This window comes from Bubalus kerabau, chromosome X (genome assembly GCF_029407905.1).
Source record: "Bubalus kerabau isolate K-KA32 ecotype Philippines breed swamp buffalo chromosome X, PCC_UOA_SB_1v2, whole genome shotgun sequence".
Lineage (NCBI taxonomy): Eukaryota > Metazoa > Chordata > Mammalia > Artiodactyla > Bovidae > Bubalus > Bubalus kerabau.
Window position 1 is genome coordinate 63476241 of NC_073647.1, and position 17529 is coordinate 63493769.

The window sequence follows — 17529 nt, forward strand, 5'->3', positions numbered from 1 at the left end:
GGGGTCTGAATCTCCTATGTGGCTGCCTTCACAGTCTGGGGGGTCCCAGAGTTGGTGCCAGCCTGCTGTTGGGTGGGTCCATGTCCAAGTGTGACTACCTGTGCTGCTGGGGGGACATCAATGCCAGCCCACTGGTGGGTGGGTAAGCTCCCAGCACTAATAGCCTAGCGGTAGGACTCCAAAATGTCCCTTGCCAGCATCAGTGTCCTTGTGGAAGAACAACCTTCCTCAAATGGCTGCCACCAGTGTCTATATCCCAGAGGTTGGGCTCCAATGACCTCTTGCCTCTCTGAGAGGCTCTACAAGAACAGTAGCCTTCCAAAAGTAAGCCCCATTGGCCTTCAAAGCTAAAAAAAAAATCTAGGGGTTCATCTTCCCGGTACAAGACCCTAGGCCAGAGAGCCCAATGTGGGGCTCAGATTTCTTTCTCCTTGAGGAGAGCCTCTGCGGTTGTAATCATTCTCCTGTTTGTGGGTTATTCACCTGGGTAAGTGACTATAACATGACCCTACCCCTCCTACTCATTTCGTTTTGGTTATTTCTTTATATTTTTAGTTGTGGAAAATCTTTTCTGCTGGTCTTTAGATAATTCTCAAAGAGAGTTGCTCTGTAAATATTTATAATGTTGTTGTGTCTGTAGGAGGAGGTGAGCTAAGGGTCTTCCTAGTCCACCATCTTGGTCACAGTCTGCTGCCTCATGATTTCATAAAATGCCAAAAAGGACCCTCTGAAGGAAGATCTTCTCCTCAGTCCTTGGATGGGGAACCTGAAGCTCAGGGAGCTTAGTGTCCTATTTTGCCAAAGGTACCTTGCAGAGGACACACTGGAAGCCTCCTCAATTTAATTTTTAAAACATTCTTGAAGTTGGCTTTCTTTGCTGTTGTAAGAACATGCTTGGAAATTATTATTAAATCATGCATGATCAATAAACTGGGTTCCAGGAATCTTAAGGTGTGCCTCAAGTTAATTACCATAGATATTATTATGTTTTACCTTTGCTTGTTCATAATATGTTAGATTGAGGAAGGAATGGAAAGGAAAGTTTGACTTGTGGTGTCTTAAAGTGCTCTGAGGATAATTAAAATCTTTAAATCACATACAGAATTAAGAGCAATAGCTCAGTCCTCATATAGAAAGGGAAAAATGTTTTTTTAAGAATCCCCTAAAGTTGACATTTCAAATCAGTTGGAAGAAAAGATGCATTATTCAATAATTTTCTTTAGGATAGGATGGAAATCTAAAAAAAAAGCTGTCTCTGTATTCCACTTTACAGTAAAATATGGTCCAAGATACATTGATCAAGGATTTAAATTCTGAAAAAAGAAAGACATCATAGAAGTACCCTAAGTCCTCATGGGAATTTTTTCTAATACTAGAGTGTTAGTAAAAATACTCTAAATAACATTTTTAAAAGGTCAAGGCCAGAAAAGGAAAGATATTATATATTTTCTTAAAATTTATTTATTGTTTCCCTCTCTCTTTGCAAAACCCCCATCATAAATAAAGACAGGTAACAAATTACCAAGTAGGAAAAGTATTTACAATTCACAGACCATGAATTAATTTCCTAATATACAAATATAGAAATCAATAATAGCCCAACCTGATTAAAAGAAAGATGTAGAGGAGATGAACAAAGTGATCACAGAAATAAACCTAACAGATTAGCAAAGATCAAAGATTTTGCTCACATGCTGTGTTGGTAATGCTCTCAAGCATTGCTGGTGAGCATGTAAATCTATAAAGCTGCTTTCAAGTGTAATTTTACAGTATTTACCAAGCTTTAAAATTCTACTTCCAGGAATTTATTCTAAAATATGCTTGCATATGTGTTAAATTACATGCATTAGATTATTCATTGTAGCATTGCTTGATAGAGCAAAAGATTGAAAATAAGTGCCCATCAGTAGACTCTTTAAATTATAGGACTTTCCTACAATGGCATACTCTGTAGACATTGAAAAGAAAAAGGTAGCTTTATAGATATGAATATGGAGCAGTCTCTAAGATGTTGTTGTTGTTCAGTTGCTCAGTCATGTCTGACTGTTTGTGACCCCATGGACTGCAGCACGCCAGGCTTCACTGTCCATCACCATCTCCCAGAGCTTGCTCAAACTCATGTCCATTGAGTCAGTGATGCCATCCAACCATCTCATCCTCTGCCATCCCCTTCCTCTCCTGCCTTCAATCTTTCCTAGCATCAGGGTCTTTTCCAATGAGTTGGCTCTTTGCATCAGGTGGCCAAAGTATTGGAGTTTCAGCTTCAGCATCAGTCCTTCCAATAAATATTCAGGATTGATTTTAGGATTGACTGGTTTGATCTCCTTGCAGTCCAAGGGACTCTCAAGAGTCTTCGCCAACACCTCAGTTCAAAAGCATCAGTTCTTCAGTGCTGAGCCTTCTTTATAGTCCAACTCTCACATGCATACATGACTACTGGAAGATGTTAAATAAAAAAGGCAGTGCAGTGTGTATGGTCTGCTACCACTTGTACTTAATGAAATACTTTCACTTAAATATATATTCTCCAAAAGGATTCACAAAATAATAATATTGATTGCCTTGGGGAGCTGAGGACAGGGCTGGAAGGGAGATTTACTTTTTATTGTATACTCTTTCATAATTTTGAGTTGTATGACATGTCTGTGTATTACCTACTTTAAAAATAATTTTAAAAGGACATACCTCGCATATCTTAATAGCACATTTCATTTCTAAAGTCAGTGGAACTTGTAGGCTATGACCAGACACCTTTCATATTATTTGACCAGTAGACAAGAGGTCCTTAATGACAGAAAGCTATAAAGCTTGACTAGTCCCTTACTAGCTAAGGTAGTTAGTTACCTGTCTTATCTTGAGCATCAGCTTCTATCCTTTTCCCATTACCTGAGATAAAGGTATATTTGGCCTATTTGGTTGTATACTTAGAACTTGGGAGTTGCTTTGATTAGGCATGTAACACTGAAAGGGAGAGAATATCAGTTTTACCATCTGTTTGAATGTATTGGTTTATTTCTTTCATGAACGCACACAAAAATACTCTCTCATAGTCTCCCCATTTAAAAATTATAACAATAATATTAACACATGCTTATTGTAGAAAATTTGGAAAATACAGAAAAATATTTAGAAGAAAATAAAAATTTCTTTACCACCTAGAAGTAATAATTTTTTTCTTTAATCTATATCATGGATCCTTTCCTATATTGTCAAATATTCTTCTGAAACTTTTTTGTTGTTGCAATGCACTGCATGCAGAAGCTTAGTTCTCCAACCACGGGTTGAACCTATGCTGGCTGCAGCAGAAGCTTGGAGTCCTTACCACAGGACCAACAGGGAATTCCCCACAGCATTTGTTTTTATTTTTATTTTTTATTTATTTATTTTAATTGGAGGCTAATTACTTTACAATATTGTATTGGTTTTGCCATATATCGACATGAATCCACCACGGGTGTACACATGTTTCCCATCCTGAACCCCCCTCCCACCTCCCTCCGCATACCATCCCTCTGGGTCATCCCAGTGCATCAGTCCCGAGCATCCTGTATCATGCATTTGTTTTTAAAATGCCGTATGGTATACCATTTTGTCATTTTCCCCCCACCTAGTCAATTTTAATGACCTTGAGGGTATTACTTATTTTTAATTGTGCTAAGTAAAAATAAGTCAGACACAAAAAGACAAATGCTGTATGATCTCATATGTGGACTCTATTTTTTTTTTAAGTTTATTGTGAAGTGAACACAGGTACAGAAAACCACACAAAATAAACGTATGGCTTAATGAGTCATCTTATGGCAAATAACTTTGTAACTACATCCCAAGTTACTAAAGAGAACTTTGCAAGCACTCCTCTCCCCACAACGTTCTCCAGGTTTTCCTCTCCAATCTAAGCCCTCTCATTCCCCTGAAATGAATACATAGCCTGACTTTTATAGTTACCATTTTCTTTCTTTTTAAATAAATTTATTTATTTATTTTTGACTGTTCTGGATCTTCACTGTGGCTCAGGCTTTTCTCTAGTCCCAGTGAGCGAGGGCTACCCTCTAGTTGTGGTGTGCACACTTCCCATTGTGGTTCCTTCTCTTGTGGAACACAGGCTCTAGGGCACATGAGTTTCAGTAGCTGTGGTCCCCAGGCTCTAGAGCATAGGCTCGGTAGTAGCCACTGGCTCACAGGGAAGTCCCAAGAGCTCTTTCTTGATGTGATTGATACCCTCCCTGCTTTTATTTTAAAGAAAAAGGGAGATCTTCCCTCCTCCAACTTTTTTTTTTTTGTAACTTTATTTATTTTTGGCTGTGCTGGGTCTTTGTCACTGCTTGGGCTTGTCTCTAGTTGCGGCAAGTGGGGAATCCTATCTCTAGTCGCAGTGCATGGGCTTTATTTCGGTGGTCTCTCTTGGTTCAGACCACGGGCTCTAGAGCACAGACTCAGTGGTTGTGAGACATGGACTTCATTGCTCTTCACCACGTGGGATCCTCCCGGATCAGGGATTGAACCCCATCTTCTGCATTGGCAGGCAAATGCTTTGCCACTGAGCCATCAGGGAAACCCCAGTAATCATCTTCTTCTTTTTTTTATTAGCTATAATATCTTATTTAAAAATTTTTTTAATATAAATTTATTTTAATTGGAGGCTAATTACTTTACAATATTGTATTCGTTTTGCCATACATTGACATGAATCCACCACAGGTGTACATGTGTTCCCCATCCTGAATCCCCCTCCCACCTCCCTCCCCGTACCATCTGAGTCATCCCAGTGCACCAGCCCCGAGCACCCTGTATCATGCATCGAACTTGGACTGGTGATTCATTTCACATATGATAATATACATGTTTCAGTGTCATTCTCCCAAATCATCCCACCCTTGCCCTCTCCCACAGAGTCCAAAAGACCATTCTATACATCTGTGTCTCTTTTTTTGTCTCGCATACAGGGTTATCATTACCATCTTTCTAAATTCCATATATATGTGTCAGTATACTGTATTGGTGTTTTTCTTTCTGGCTTACTTCACTCTGTATAATACGCTCCAGTTTCATCCACCTCATTAGAACTGATTCAAATGTATTCTTTTTAATGGCTGAGTAATACTCCATTGTGTATATGTACCACTGCTTTCTTATCCATTCGTCTGCTGATGGACATCTAGGTTGCTTCCATGTCCTGGCTATCATAAACAGTGCTGCAATGAACATTGGGGTACACGTGTCTCTTTCAATTCTGGTTTCCTCAGTGTGTATGCCCAGCAGTGGGATTGCTGTGTCATATGGCAGTTCTATTTCCAGTTTTTTAAGGAATCTCCACACTGTTCTCCATAGTGGCTGTCTAGTTTGCATTCCCACCAGCAGTGTAAGAGGATTCCATTTTCTCCACACCCTCTCTAGCATTTATTGTTTGTAGACTTTTGGATAGCAGCCATTCTAACTGGCATGAAATGGTACCTCATTGTGGTTTTGATTTGCATTTCTCTGATAATGAGAGATGTTGAGCATCTTTTCATGTGTTTGTTAGCCATCTGTATGTCTTCTTTGGAGAAATGTCTGTTTAGTTCTTTGGCCCATTTTTTGATTGGGTCATTTATTTTTCTGGAATTGAGCTGTAGGAGTTGCTTGTATATTTTTGAGATTAATTCTTTGTCACTTGCTTCATTTGCTATTATTTTCTCCCATTCTGAAGGCTGTCTTTTAACCTTGCTTATAGTTTCCTTTGTTGTGCAAAAGCTTTTAATTTTAATTAGGTTCCATTTGTTTATTTTTGCTTTTATTCCATTACTCTGGGAGGTGGGTCATAGAGGATCCTGCTGTGATTTATGTTGGAGAGTGTTTTGCCTATGTTTTCCTCTAGGAGTTTTATAGTTTCTGGTCTTACATTTACATCTTTAATCCATTTTGAGTTTATTTTTGTGCATGGTGTTAGAAAGTGTTCTAGTTTCATTCTTTTACAAGTGCTTGACCAGTTTTCCCAGCACCACTTGTTAAAGAGATTGCCTTTTCTCCATTGTATATTCTTGCCTCCTTTGCCAAATATAAGGTGTCCATAGGTGCATGGATTTATCTCTGGGCTTTCTACTTTGTTCCATTGATCTATATTTCTGTCTTTCTGCCAGTACCATACTGTCTTGATGACTGGCTTTGTAGTAGAGCCTGAAGTCAGGCAGGTTGATTCCTCCAGTTCCATTCTTCTTTCTCAAGATTGCTTTGGCTATTCGAGGTTTTTTGTATTTCCATACAAACTGAAATTATTTGTTCTAGTTCTGTGAAAAATACCATTGGTAGCTTGATAGGGATTGCATTGAATCTATAGATTGCTTTGGGTAGTATACTCATTTTCATTGTATTGAGTCTTCTCATCCATGAACACGGTATATTTCTTCATCTATTTGTGTCCTCTTTGATTTCTTTCACCAGTGTTTTATAGTTTTCTATATATAGGCCTTTGTTTCTTTAGGTAGATATATTCCTAAGTATTTTATTCTTTTCGTTGCAATGGTGAATGTGATTGTTTCCTTAATTTCTCTTTCTGTTTTCTCATTGTTAGTGTATAGGAATGCAAGGGATTTCCGTGTGTTGATTTTATATCCTGCAACTTTACTATATTCATTGATTAGCTCTAGTAATTTTCTGGTGGAGTTTTTAGGGTTTTCTGTGTAGAGGATCATGTCATCTGCAAACAGTGAGAGTTTTACTTCTTCTTTTCCAATATGGATTCCTTTTATTTCTTTTTCTGCTTTGATTGCTGTGGCCAAAACTTCCAAAACTATGCTGAATAGTAGTGGTGAGAGTGGGCACCCTTGCCTTGTTCCTGACTTTAGGGGAAATGCTTTCGATTTTTCATCATTGAGGATAATGTTAGCTGTGGGTTTGTCATATATAGCTTTTATTATGTTGAGGTATGTTCCTTCTATTCCTGCTTTCTGGAGGGTTTTTTTTTTGTCATAAATGGATGTTGAATTTTGTCAAAGACTTTCTCTGCATCTATTGAGATAATCATATGGTTTTTATCTTTCAATTTGTTAATGTGTTGTATTATGTTGATTGATTTGTGGATATTGAAGAATCCTTGCTTCCCTGGGATAAAGCCCACTTGGTCATGATGTATGATCTTTTAATATGTTGTTGGATTCTGTTTGCTAGGAGTTTGTTAAGGATTTTTGCATCTATGTTCATCAGTGATATTGGCCTGTAGTTTTCTTTTTTTGTGGCATCTTTATCTGGTTTTGATATTAGGGTGATGGTTGCCTCATAGAATGAGTTTGGCAGTTTACCTTCCTCTGCAATTTTCTGGAAGATTTTGAGTAGGATAGGTGTTAGCTTTTCTCTCAATTTTTGGTAGAATTCAGCTGTGAAGCTATCTGGTCCTGGGCTTTTGTTTGCTTGAAGATTTCTGATTACAGTTTCAATTTCCGTGCTTGTGATGGGTCTGTTAAGATTTTCTATTTCTTCCTGGTTCAGTTTTGGAAAGTTCTACTTTTCTAAGAATTTGTCCGTTTCTTCCAAGTTGTCCATTTTATTTGCATATAGTTTCTGATAGTAGTCTCTTATGATCCTTTGTATTTCTATGTTGTCTGTTTTGATCTCTCTATTTTCATTTCTAATTTTGATTTGATTTTTCTCCGTTTGTTTCTTGGTGAGTCTGGCTAATGGTTTGTCAATTTTATTTATCTTCTGAAAGAACAAGCTTTTGGCTTTGTTGATTTTTGCTATGGTCTCTTTGTTTCTTTTGCATTTATTTCTGCCCTAATATTTTAAGATTTCTTTCCTTCTACTAACCCTGGGGTTCTTAATTTCTTCCGTTTCTAGTTGCTTTAGGTGTAGAGTTGGGTTATTTATTTGATTTTTTTCTTGTTACTTGAGGTATGCCTGTATTGCTATGAACCTTCCCCTTAGCACTGCTTTTACAGTGTCCCATAAGTTTTGGGTTGTTGTGTTTTCATTTGTTTCTCTACATATTTTGATTTCTTTTTGATTTCTTCTGTGATTTGTTGGTTATTCAGCAGCGTGTTGTTCAGCCTCCATATATTGGAATTTTTAATAGTTTTTCTCGGGACTCTACTTTTAAAAAAAAGGAAAAAAGAAGCTTATAGATACAGAGAACAGACTGGTGGTTATCAGAGGCAGGGGTTGGGGAGTAGGCTAAATGGGTGAAAGTAGTGAAAAGGTACAAACTTCCAGTTATGAAGTAAGTTCTGAGGACTTAATGTACATGGTGACTATAATTAATAATACTGTACAGGATATTTGAAAGGTACCAAGAAAGTGAATCTTAGGCTTTCTCATCACAGGAAAAAAATTTTTGTAACCATGCATGGTGCAGAAGGTTAACTAGAGGTACTGTGGTGATCATTTTGCAATATTTACAAATATTAAATCATTATGTTGTACACATAAAGCTAATATGTTATATGTCAATTATATCTCAATACAAAAATACATAAAATTAAGAAAAGACAGTTTAGTCTCCAAAAAAAAAAATCTATATAGTATGCCATTTTTATCATTTTTTCCCTTAATAAATAGTCATGACTATACTCATGTACTTTGTGCATGCCTTAATTATTCCTTTATGCTCCATTTCCTAGGAGTAAAATTCCTGTGTCAAAGAGAATGAATGCTTTCAAGGCTGTTAGATGTGTTGCCAAATTTCTCTTTGGGAAGATGCTACTTATTTGTACTTCCCAGGTACACATGTGAATGGTGCACATCTATTTCTGTGCATCCCAGTTAATGGTGGGCATCATTGTTTAAAGCTGTTTTCCAATTTGAGAGGCTAATATGCTATTTTGTTTTAATATTTATTTTCTCTGATTACTTTCAAAGCTAACATTCCCCTCCCCATTGGTGACTAGCCACTTCTTAAATATATTTTTTCATGTCTTCTGAATCATCTGGGGATTTTTTTTCCAAATAAGAGGTAGCATCAAATTTTAATATGCCCCTTCTCAGGTTTACTGGCCCTGTCTCTGCCCCTTTTTTCCCCAGAGATACCCAAGGAAGTATCTTGCCTGAGACAGCATAAGAAATCTCTTTCCACAGAGTACCAATGTATTGTGATTGAGCAATTGTGCAAAAAATAACATGACTTAGCATTGCTGGGAAACACATTTTTAGAAGCCCCTGTGGGTATGGAAGCAACCTTCTGCCTTTGAGAAGATCTAAGGAATAGAAAGGCTTTTTTTTTTTTTTTTTAAGTAGACAAGATAAAAAGTGTATTACTATGTTAGATGTTTTGAGCACCTGAGAAAAGAGGTGATGAATAAATACCAAGCTTTATATATTGCTGTTATCAATAGTGTGAGCCACACACTTTTTTGTTTGCCTTGTTTTTAATCATCTGCTTCTATTTCACATCAACCTTCTTTGTTGGCTTTTCAGATTGGACAAGTTGTCCTGGAAGAGAGTCTTCAGTTCTTTTTTTTTTAAAGTCTTTACAGCATTTCTTCTGTTTCATGTTTTGATTTTTTGACTGAGAGGCATGCAGGATCTTAGCTCCTTGACCAGGGATTGAAACCATGCCTCCTGGATTGGAAGGTGAAGTCCCAACCACTGGGCTGCCAAGGAAGTCCCAGCCTTAGATTCTAAAAATTAAACTTTAAATATAATTTTAAAATATATATTATTACCATGTAGTTTATTTCTCTGCTTTTCTCATTTCCTGGTGAGACCTGTAAAATTTCAGGAAATGATCTGCTTTATGAGTAATAGATTAATAAAACTGTTGTAGATTACTCCTTTCCATTTCCGTCTTCAAGTTTGGGTGAAATTAGTGGCTTAAAAATGATACACATCACTCAAAAATATTTATTTGTTGAATGAAAGAATGAACTGCTACACAAATAAATCCTAGATAAGAGATTAGTGTGTAACCTCACTTTTTATTGTCTCTGTGTGCAGTCTTGGAAATGGATCCTTGCACCAGGCATTCTTTACATCTTTGAAAGGATCCTCAGATTTTACCGCTCTCAGCAGAAGGTTGTGATTACCAAGGTAAAGAATATGCACTTTCTTCTTGCTGTGCTAAGAGTTCTGTTCTTCCTGATTATAGAAATAAATTGCCATGTTGTCACCTTCACAGGAATAAAAAAGAACTTGAGGGCAATATATTTGAGTTCCTCTGGTGCTGGACAGAACTGGAGAGGTTTGGCAGAAATCATCAGCATGGGTCTATGTCAGAAGTTGCTAACAGGCAGTCTACACCATATCTCTGTAGCCTGTCAGACTCCTCTGTCCATGGGATTCACCAGGCAAGAATACTGGAGTGGGTAGCCATTCCCTTCTCCAACACTTTGGCCACCTGATACGGAGAGCCAACTCATTGGAAAAGACCCTGATGCTGGGAAAAGATTGAGGGCAGGAGGAGAAGGGGATGACAAAGGATGAGATGGTTGGATAGCATCACCGACTCAATGGACATGAGTTTGGGCAAACTCCAGGAGATGGTGAAGGACAGGGAATCCTGGCATGTCCATGGGGTTGCAAAATGTCAGACATGATTGAGCAAATGAACTAGAACAACAACAACAACAATCTAGCCCACAGACGTATTTTGTTTGACCCTTACACCGATTGTTTAGAAAGTCGAATTGGTCGCTAACATTTAGAAACCTGGATGGAGGCTTTCACATCAAAAAAACGTCATTTCTTGTTGGTTTTCCAGCTTATCCAGTTATAGCACAGGGAACTGTATTCAATATTTTGTAACAAGATAGAATGGAATTTAATCTGAAAAATAACTGAATCACTTTGCTGTATACCTGAAACTAACACAATATTGTAAATCAACTATGCTTCAATTTAAAACTGGCATTTTTAGCCTCTCTTGAAGAATCAAGCAACTTGATAATGCTGAATCTCTGCTCCATAGTGCAACCATTGCCTGGACTTGGTAATTGCTGCCCCATTCAGAAAGGAGTTCTGTTTGCAATTTACTGTCATCACCAGCCCTCCAGCTTTACTCATTTACTTTATCTGCTTGCCCCTGTCACCATTTGAATTTGCCTCTTGGCCTCTGTGCTTCGTTCATAGGTTGTCATGCACCCATCCAAAGTTTTGGAATTGCAGATGCACAAGCATGGCTTCAGTATGGAAGTGGGACAGTATATTTTTGTTAATTGCCCCTCAATCTCTAGCCTGGAGTGGCATCCCTTTACCCTGACCTCTGCTCCAGAGGAAGACTTCTTCTCCATTCATATCCGAGCAGTGGGGGACTGGACAGAAAATCTCATAAGGACTTTTGAACAACAGTATTCACCAGTTCCCAGGTAGGTCCTTAAGAGCAATAGAGACCCAGACCAGAACGCAGCAGGCAGAAAAGAGAAAGTAATTCCTCACTGAACCTTAAGTCTGGTAAAAATGGAATATGATTAAAATAAACAAGCAACAATGAGCCGTGGAGCAGTTATGCCTCTGGGAGGACGTTTGAGGTTGCAGGTAGAGGTGAGACTTCACTTTTGCCCATTGTCTTTTGCCTTCTGCCAGGATCCAGGTGGATGGACCTTTTGGCACTGTCAGTGAGGATGTTTTCCAGTATGAAGTGGCTGTGTTGGTTGGAGCAGGAATTGGGGTTACCCCCTTTGCTTCTATCTTGAAATCCATCTGGTACAAATTTAAGCATGCAGATCACAACCTCAAAACACAAAAGGTACACTCCTGAGTACCATTTTTCATCTGATCTGAGCCTGACAGGTCCACGGTTTTCATGGGCTAAGCATTTTACAATTAGAGAGTAACCTCTCCCTGGAGTTACGAGAGTAAGTGATCACTTCTCCCAGCCAAGGCATCTGCTTCTGCAGACTTGCCATAAGAACTGGGTCTTCATCTTCAACTGGAGTTTAAAAGCACCTTGAACTGAAGCTGATGTTTCCATAAGGGAAGCTCTTTCCATAAGGGAAGTTGTCAGGACTCTGGACATTAATGCCACTTGAGGTCAGCAGCTCTGTAGAAGTGATTTTTTCCAGGTCACTCTTAGACTTGATCAACAAATATAGTATATATGTGCATAATCATGTCACCATAGTGCACATTGTAAGAGGCACTTAATAAGGCTATATTCTCTTTTGCTGATTTCAGATCTATTTCTACTGGATCTGCAGGGAGATGGGTGCTTTTGCTTGGTTCAATGACCTATTGGCTTCCCTGGAACAGGACATGGAGGAATTAGGCAAAGTGGGTTTTCTAAACTACCGTCTCTTCCTCACCGGATGGGACAGCAACTTTGTGAGTTCAAACAACACACTAATTCCCTAAGATGAAGGACAGATAAAACATAATGCATGCTGAGCAGAAATAATCATATCTTATGATTTCCTACCTGCTCTCACCTTCACACCCAAGTTTAAAAGTGGCTGAAGGAAGGGCAGCTATCAGGACCTGCTTTTTCTAACTTCCTATTTCTCCAACTCCAGGCTGGTCATGCAGCACTAAACTTTGATAAGGCCAATGACATCCTGACAGGTCTGAAACAGAAAACTTTCTTTGGGAGACCTATGTGGGACAATGAGTTCTCTACAATAGCTACCGCTCACCCCAAGTAAGTGTATTCTCCTCTAGTTGGTTGATTTTGCAGAATTAGGTTTAGGAAAAGTATTACAGCATGTTGAACACTCTTGGGAAAAGATTTCTGGGGCCAAAACTATTTGTACCAATCTTAGATTCTTGCTTAAAAGTGAGAAAATTTCATCTGAGATTTCAGCCAAATAGGGGTCTTGATCTTGTAATTGATGAGAAGACGTTTGTTGTCCCCACCTGCATTCGAACAGTGAGGCAAAGAAACTCAGTTCTGGCTGTATTACCAAATAAAAGAGAGAACTAGAACCATTCAAATGCATTGTTTTGGGCCAAAGCAATTCTGAAGAAAAATAACAAAGCTGGAGGAATAACTCTCCCAGACTTTAGATAATACTACAAAGCTACAGTAATCAAAACATCTTGGTATTGGCACAAACATATAGATCAATGGGACAGAACAGAGAGCCCAGAAATAAACCCACACACTTAGGGCCAGTTAATTTTTGACAAAGGAAGCAAGAATATACAATGGAAAAAAGACATTCTTTTCAGCAAATAGTGTTGGGAAAGCTGGACAGCTTCAGGTAAATGAATGAAGTTAGAATGCTCCCTCATACTATACACAAAAATAAATTCAAAATGGCTTAAAGACTAAAATGTAAAACACGACACCATAAAACTCCTAGAAGAGAATCTAGGTAAAACATTCTTGGACATAAATCATGGTAATATTTTCTTAGATCAGGCTCCCAAGGCAAAAGAAATAAAAGCAAAAAAAAAAATAGGATCATATCAAGCTTCAAAGCTTTTGCACAGCAAAGGAAACCATAAACAAAATGAAAAGATAAATATCCGGGAGAAAATATTTCCAAGCAGTGCAACTGACAAGGGCTTACTTTTCAAAATATACAGACAGCTTATACAACTCAATATCAAAAAAACAACTCTATTAAAAAATGGGCAGAAGACCTAAATAGCCATTTCTGCAGAGAAGGCATACAGGTGACCAACAGGCACATGAAAAGATTCTCAGCATTGCTAATTGTTAGAGAAATGCAAATCAAAACTAAAAATGAAGTATCACTTCACACCAGTCAGAATGCTGCTGCTGCTGCTGCTAAGTTGCTTCAGTCATGTCCGACTCTGTGTGACCCCATAGATGGCAGCCCACCAGGCTCCGCCATCCCTGGGATTCTCCAGGCAAGAACACGAGTGGGTTGCCATTTCCTTCTCTAATGCATGAAAGTGAAGTTGCTCAGTCGTGTCTTACTCTTCGCGACCCCATGGACTGCAGCCTACCAGGCTCCTCCGTCCATGAGATCTTCCAGGCAAGAGTACTGGAGTGGGGTGCCATCACCTTCTCTGACCAGTCAGAATGGCCATCATCAAAATGTCTACAAGTAGCAAATGCTGGAGAGGGTATGAAGAAAAGGAAATCCTCTGACAGTATTAGTGGGAATATAAATTAAAGCCACTATGGAAAGCAGTATGGAGGTCTCTTTAAAACTAGAGTTACCATATGATTCAGCAATCCCACTCTGCGGCATATATCCAGAGAAAAGTCTAATTTGCAAATATACATGCAATCCCAATGTTCATAACAGCACTGTTTACAATAGTCAAGACATGAAAGCAACCTAAATATTGATAGATGAATGGATAAAGAGGGTGTGATACACATACTCACACACAATGGAATACTACTCAGATAATGCCATTTGCAGCAACATGGAGGGACCTAGAGATTACCATACTAAGCAAAATAAGTCAGACAAAGATATAATATCACTTATATGTGGAATCTAAAAACTATGGTACAAATGAACTTATTTATAAAACAGAAATAGACTCAAAGATAGAAAACAAACTTATGGTTACCAAAGGGGAAAGGGGAGGGGGAGGAATAAATTGGGAGTATGGGATTAACAGATATACACCACTACATATGGGCTTCTCCAGTGGCTCAGTAGTAAAGAAACCACCTGCAAGGCAGGAGCTGCAGGAGACGTGGGTTTAATCCCTGGTCAGGAAGATCTCCTAGAGGAGGGCATGGCAACCCACTCCAGTATTCTTGCCTGGAGAATCCCATGGACAGAGAAGTTTGGCGGGCTACAGTCCATGGGGTTGCAGAGTCTAACATGACTGAGCACAAAACTAAAAAACTGATGACCTGACCTCAGTTTTCTGAGGGGTTTTGAGACATGCTAGAACATGAAAATCAGTCATAAAATCAGCCATTCAGATGGGAAGGAGATTAAGCTGATTGTATTAGATTCCAGTTCTGGAAACCTGAGCTAGAAAGAAAATTCTGAACTTCAGATTCCTCATCTGTAAATGGGGTTTATATTAGTAAGTGCCTGCTCTACTCACTTGCAGGATTGTCATGAATAATAGGCAAGACAATATATAAAAAATGCCCTGTAAACTGGAAAGCAGCATATAAACAAGAGATTATGTTAATTATTATTTCAGGTTGACCATAGTTGAAGCTGCATTAAGGAATGCTTACATTATGTGGGAAAAGAGAAAGATGAACCAGGGAAGAATTAGGAGAGTGGAGAAGCAGTGTCACAGAAAGAGAGGATGTTATTAGAGGAGTGTTGTCAGCACTGTTGGAGGAATGGCAGGGTCCAGCGAATGCTCAGTTTAAGGATGATCTAACCATATTTATAGACAGATCAGGAGCCAGTAGATAGGAATAAAATAAACATGCAAAATAAACATGCAAAAGGGGTTTCTCCCACATTGTTTATGGGAATGTGAAACAGTGCACCACTTTGGGGAAACTCTGGCATTTCCTCAAAATGTTAAATTCCATCACTACATGACTCAGCATTTTGACTCCTAAGTATATACCCAAAAGAAATGAAAACATATGTCCACACACAAACTTGTGTATGAATGTATGTAAAATAGCCAAAAAGTGTGGAAACAAAAGTGTCCATCAACAGATGAATGGATAAACAAAATGTGATATATTCACACAAGGGAATATTATTCAGTTGTAAAAAGGAATGCAGTACTGTTATATGCTACAACATGGGTGAACCTTGAAAACAGTACAGTAAGTGCAAGAAATCCAACACAAAAGACCACATATCATTTGATTCCAGATTAGGCAAATCTAGAGACAAGAAGTAGATTTGATTATCTAGGGCAGGGGTGGGGGCAGTTGGCAGAAAATGGCAAATGACTGCTAATGTGTATGGGTTTTTTGAGATGAAAATGTTCTCAGATTTTGCACAACTTGGTTTTGCTTGTGATTTTGCACAACTAAAAAGCACCAGCTGCACACTCTAAAAGGATGAATGTTATGTCATGGGAATTACATTTCAAATAAAAGAGAGGAGAGGAAGATATGAGGGAAGGAAGGAGAGAGTGAGGCCCAGAGCCTAGTTAGAAAGAGTATCTTTGGCAAGAAGAATCACCACCTCTTCAATGTGAGAAAACACTGGATGGCTTTAACAGCAGCTAACATAAGCACTTGCTATGTGCCAGGCATTTTTCTAATTGCTTTACACATGTTGTTTTTGTTTAAACCTCCAAACAAGACTATGAGCTGGATACTATTTTTATCCCCATTTTACAGGGTCGGGGGGAATGGTGAAAGAGAGATTAAGAAACTTGCCTAAAGTCATACAGCTGGGACAAATGTCAGTACAGGGATTAGAACCTAGACAGCCTGGCTTTAGAGTCCAATAGTTCATAGGGCACTGCTCTCCATATCCTATGGGTGTGCTCAGTAGAATAGGCAAGGCTAAGTACTGAGAGGGTTAAGGGCTGGGAGCATATTGGGGATTGTAAACAGAAAAGGTGAGATGAACATGAAGAACGTCAGACCATCAATGACTGAGTTTTTATGTAAGGTTGGTGGGAGGAGAGGCATAGCAGAGGTGGAAAACATTCCCACAAACCATCAGCAGCCTTTGCTGCCTTCTAGCTCTGGCTACCATTCTCTTCTTGCAGGTCGGCGGTGGGAGTCTTCCTATGTGGTCCCCAGACTTTGGCAAAGAGCCTGAGCAAATGCTGTCACCAGTACTCCAGCCTGGATCCTAGGAAGGTTCAATTCTACTTCAACAAAGAAAATTTCTGAGTTATAGGAATAAGGATAGTAATCTGCATTTAAGTCTCTTCATCGTCAACAATTTACTTGGTTTGGTCAGGTTGAGGCAACCACTTAAAGACAGTAACATGTTTCTTTCAAGGCTCAAGTCCCTGGCACTCTTTTTTGATTGGATTCAACTTAGTCATCACTGAGCTTCATGGACCTAAGAACTTTAGTAGTTATCATAATTGCAAAGCCCATGGATTCTTTCTTTGGAAATCACTGTAAATCCTTCTGGAATGTCCTGATTGCAGCAAGGCCTGATAGCAGATGCAGCTGACAGTTACATAATTTAACCTCGGGTGATTTTGTTGATTCCAAGTGTTAACCATATCCTGGACTCTGGGTCATTCTCCTAGTCCTCCTACCCACCAAGAAAATTTCTAAGTAAGGTGATTTTTTTTTCAAATAAAAATTTATTAAAGAATTAATGACAAAATATAATAAACATAAATAGTAAAACAACAAACATAAAATTACCAAGAACTCAATCCCTATATAACAGTATGTACATTCTGTTAAACATGATCTTATCCAGTGTGAACGGCAACTTATGCTTTACTCATTTTTGCTTATCAAAAAATGAAGGATTTTTCTCTGTTTAATGAATAAATCATTTGTTACTTTATCTAGGCTCTCCATTTAGGAAAGATAATCTTGAAAGTATGCTAATCATAACTGAAATTGTATCATAATTGAAAGACAGCTATGTTGTCATTAGCTTGCCTTGTTCTGTTGGAAATAATTGTGAAAACTTGAACTCCATCTTAGGATGATTATTTAGTCAACAAGGACTCTTTATTACCATTTTAATCAAGGGGAGTTATTAATGTCTTGTCTTACAAAGATAATTTAAAATTTTGACAACATTTCCTTGGCTCCTACGTACCTATTAAGGAATTGTTCAGTAA

At 38.5% G+C, this 17529-nt stretch overlaps 1 protein-coding gene across 1 annotated transcript in view; it reads left to right on the top strand.

Annotated features, from left to right (window-relative positions):
- The window catches only part of NOX1 (NADPH oxidase 1), a 35944-nt gene extending 18735 nt beyond the window's left edge, over positions 1 to 17209 (top strand). Inside the window, exons 9-14 of the mRNA XM_055565759.1 lie at positions 9901 to 9993; positions 11032 to 11267; positions 11485 to 11647; positions 12076 to 12222; positions 12411 to 12535; positions 16480 to 17209. Of these exons, the coding sequence (XP_055421734.1) occupies positions 9901 to 9993; positions 11032 to 11267; positions 11485 to 11647; positions 12076 to 12222; positions 12411 to 12535; positions 16480 to 16606 (891 nt within the window). The 3' untranslated portion in view covers positions 16607 to 17209. The remainder of the gene's footprint in view (positions 1 to 9900; positions 9994 to 11031; positions 11268 to 11484; positions 11648 to 12075; positions 12223 to 12410; positions 12536 to 16479) is intronic.
- Positions 17210 to 17529: the final 320 nt, after the last annotated feature.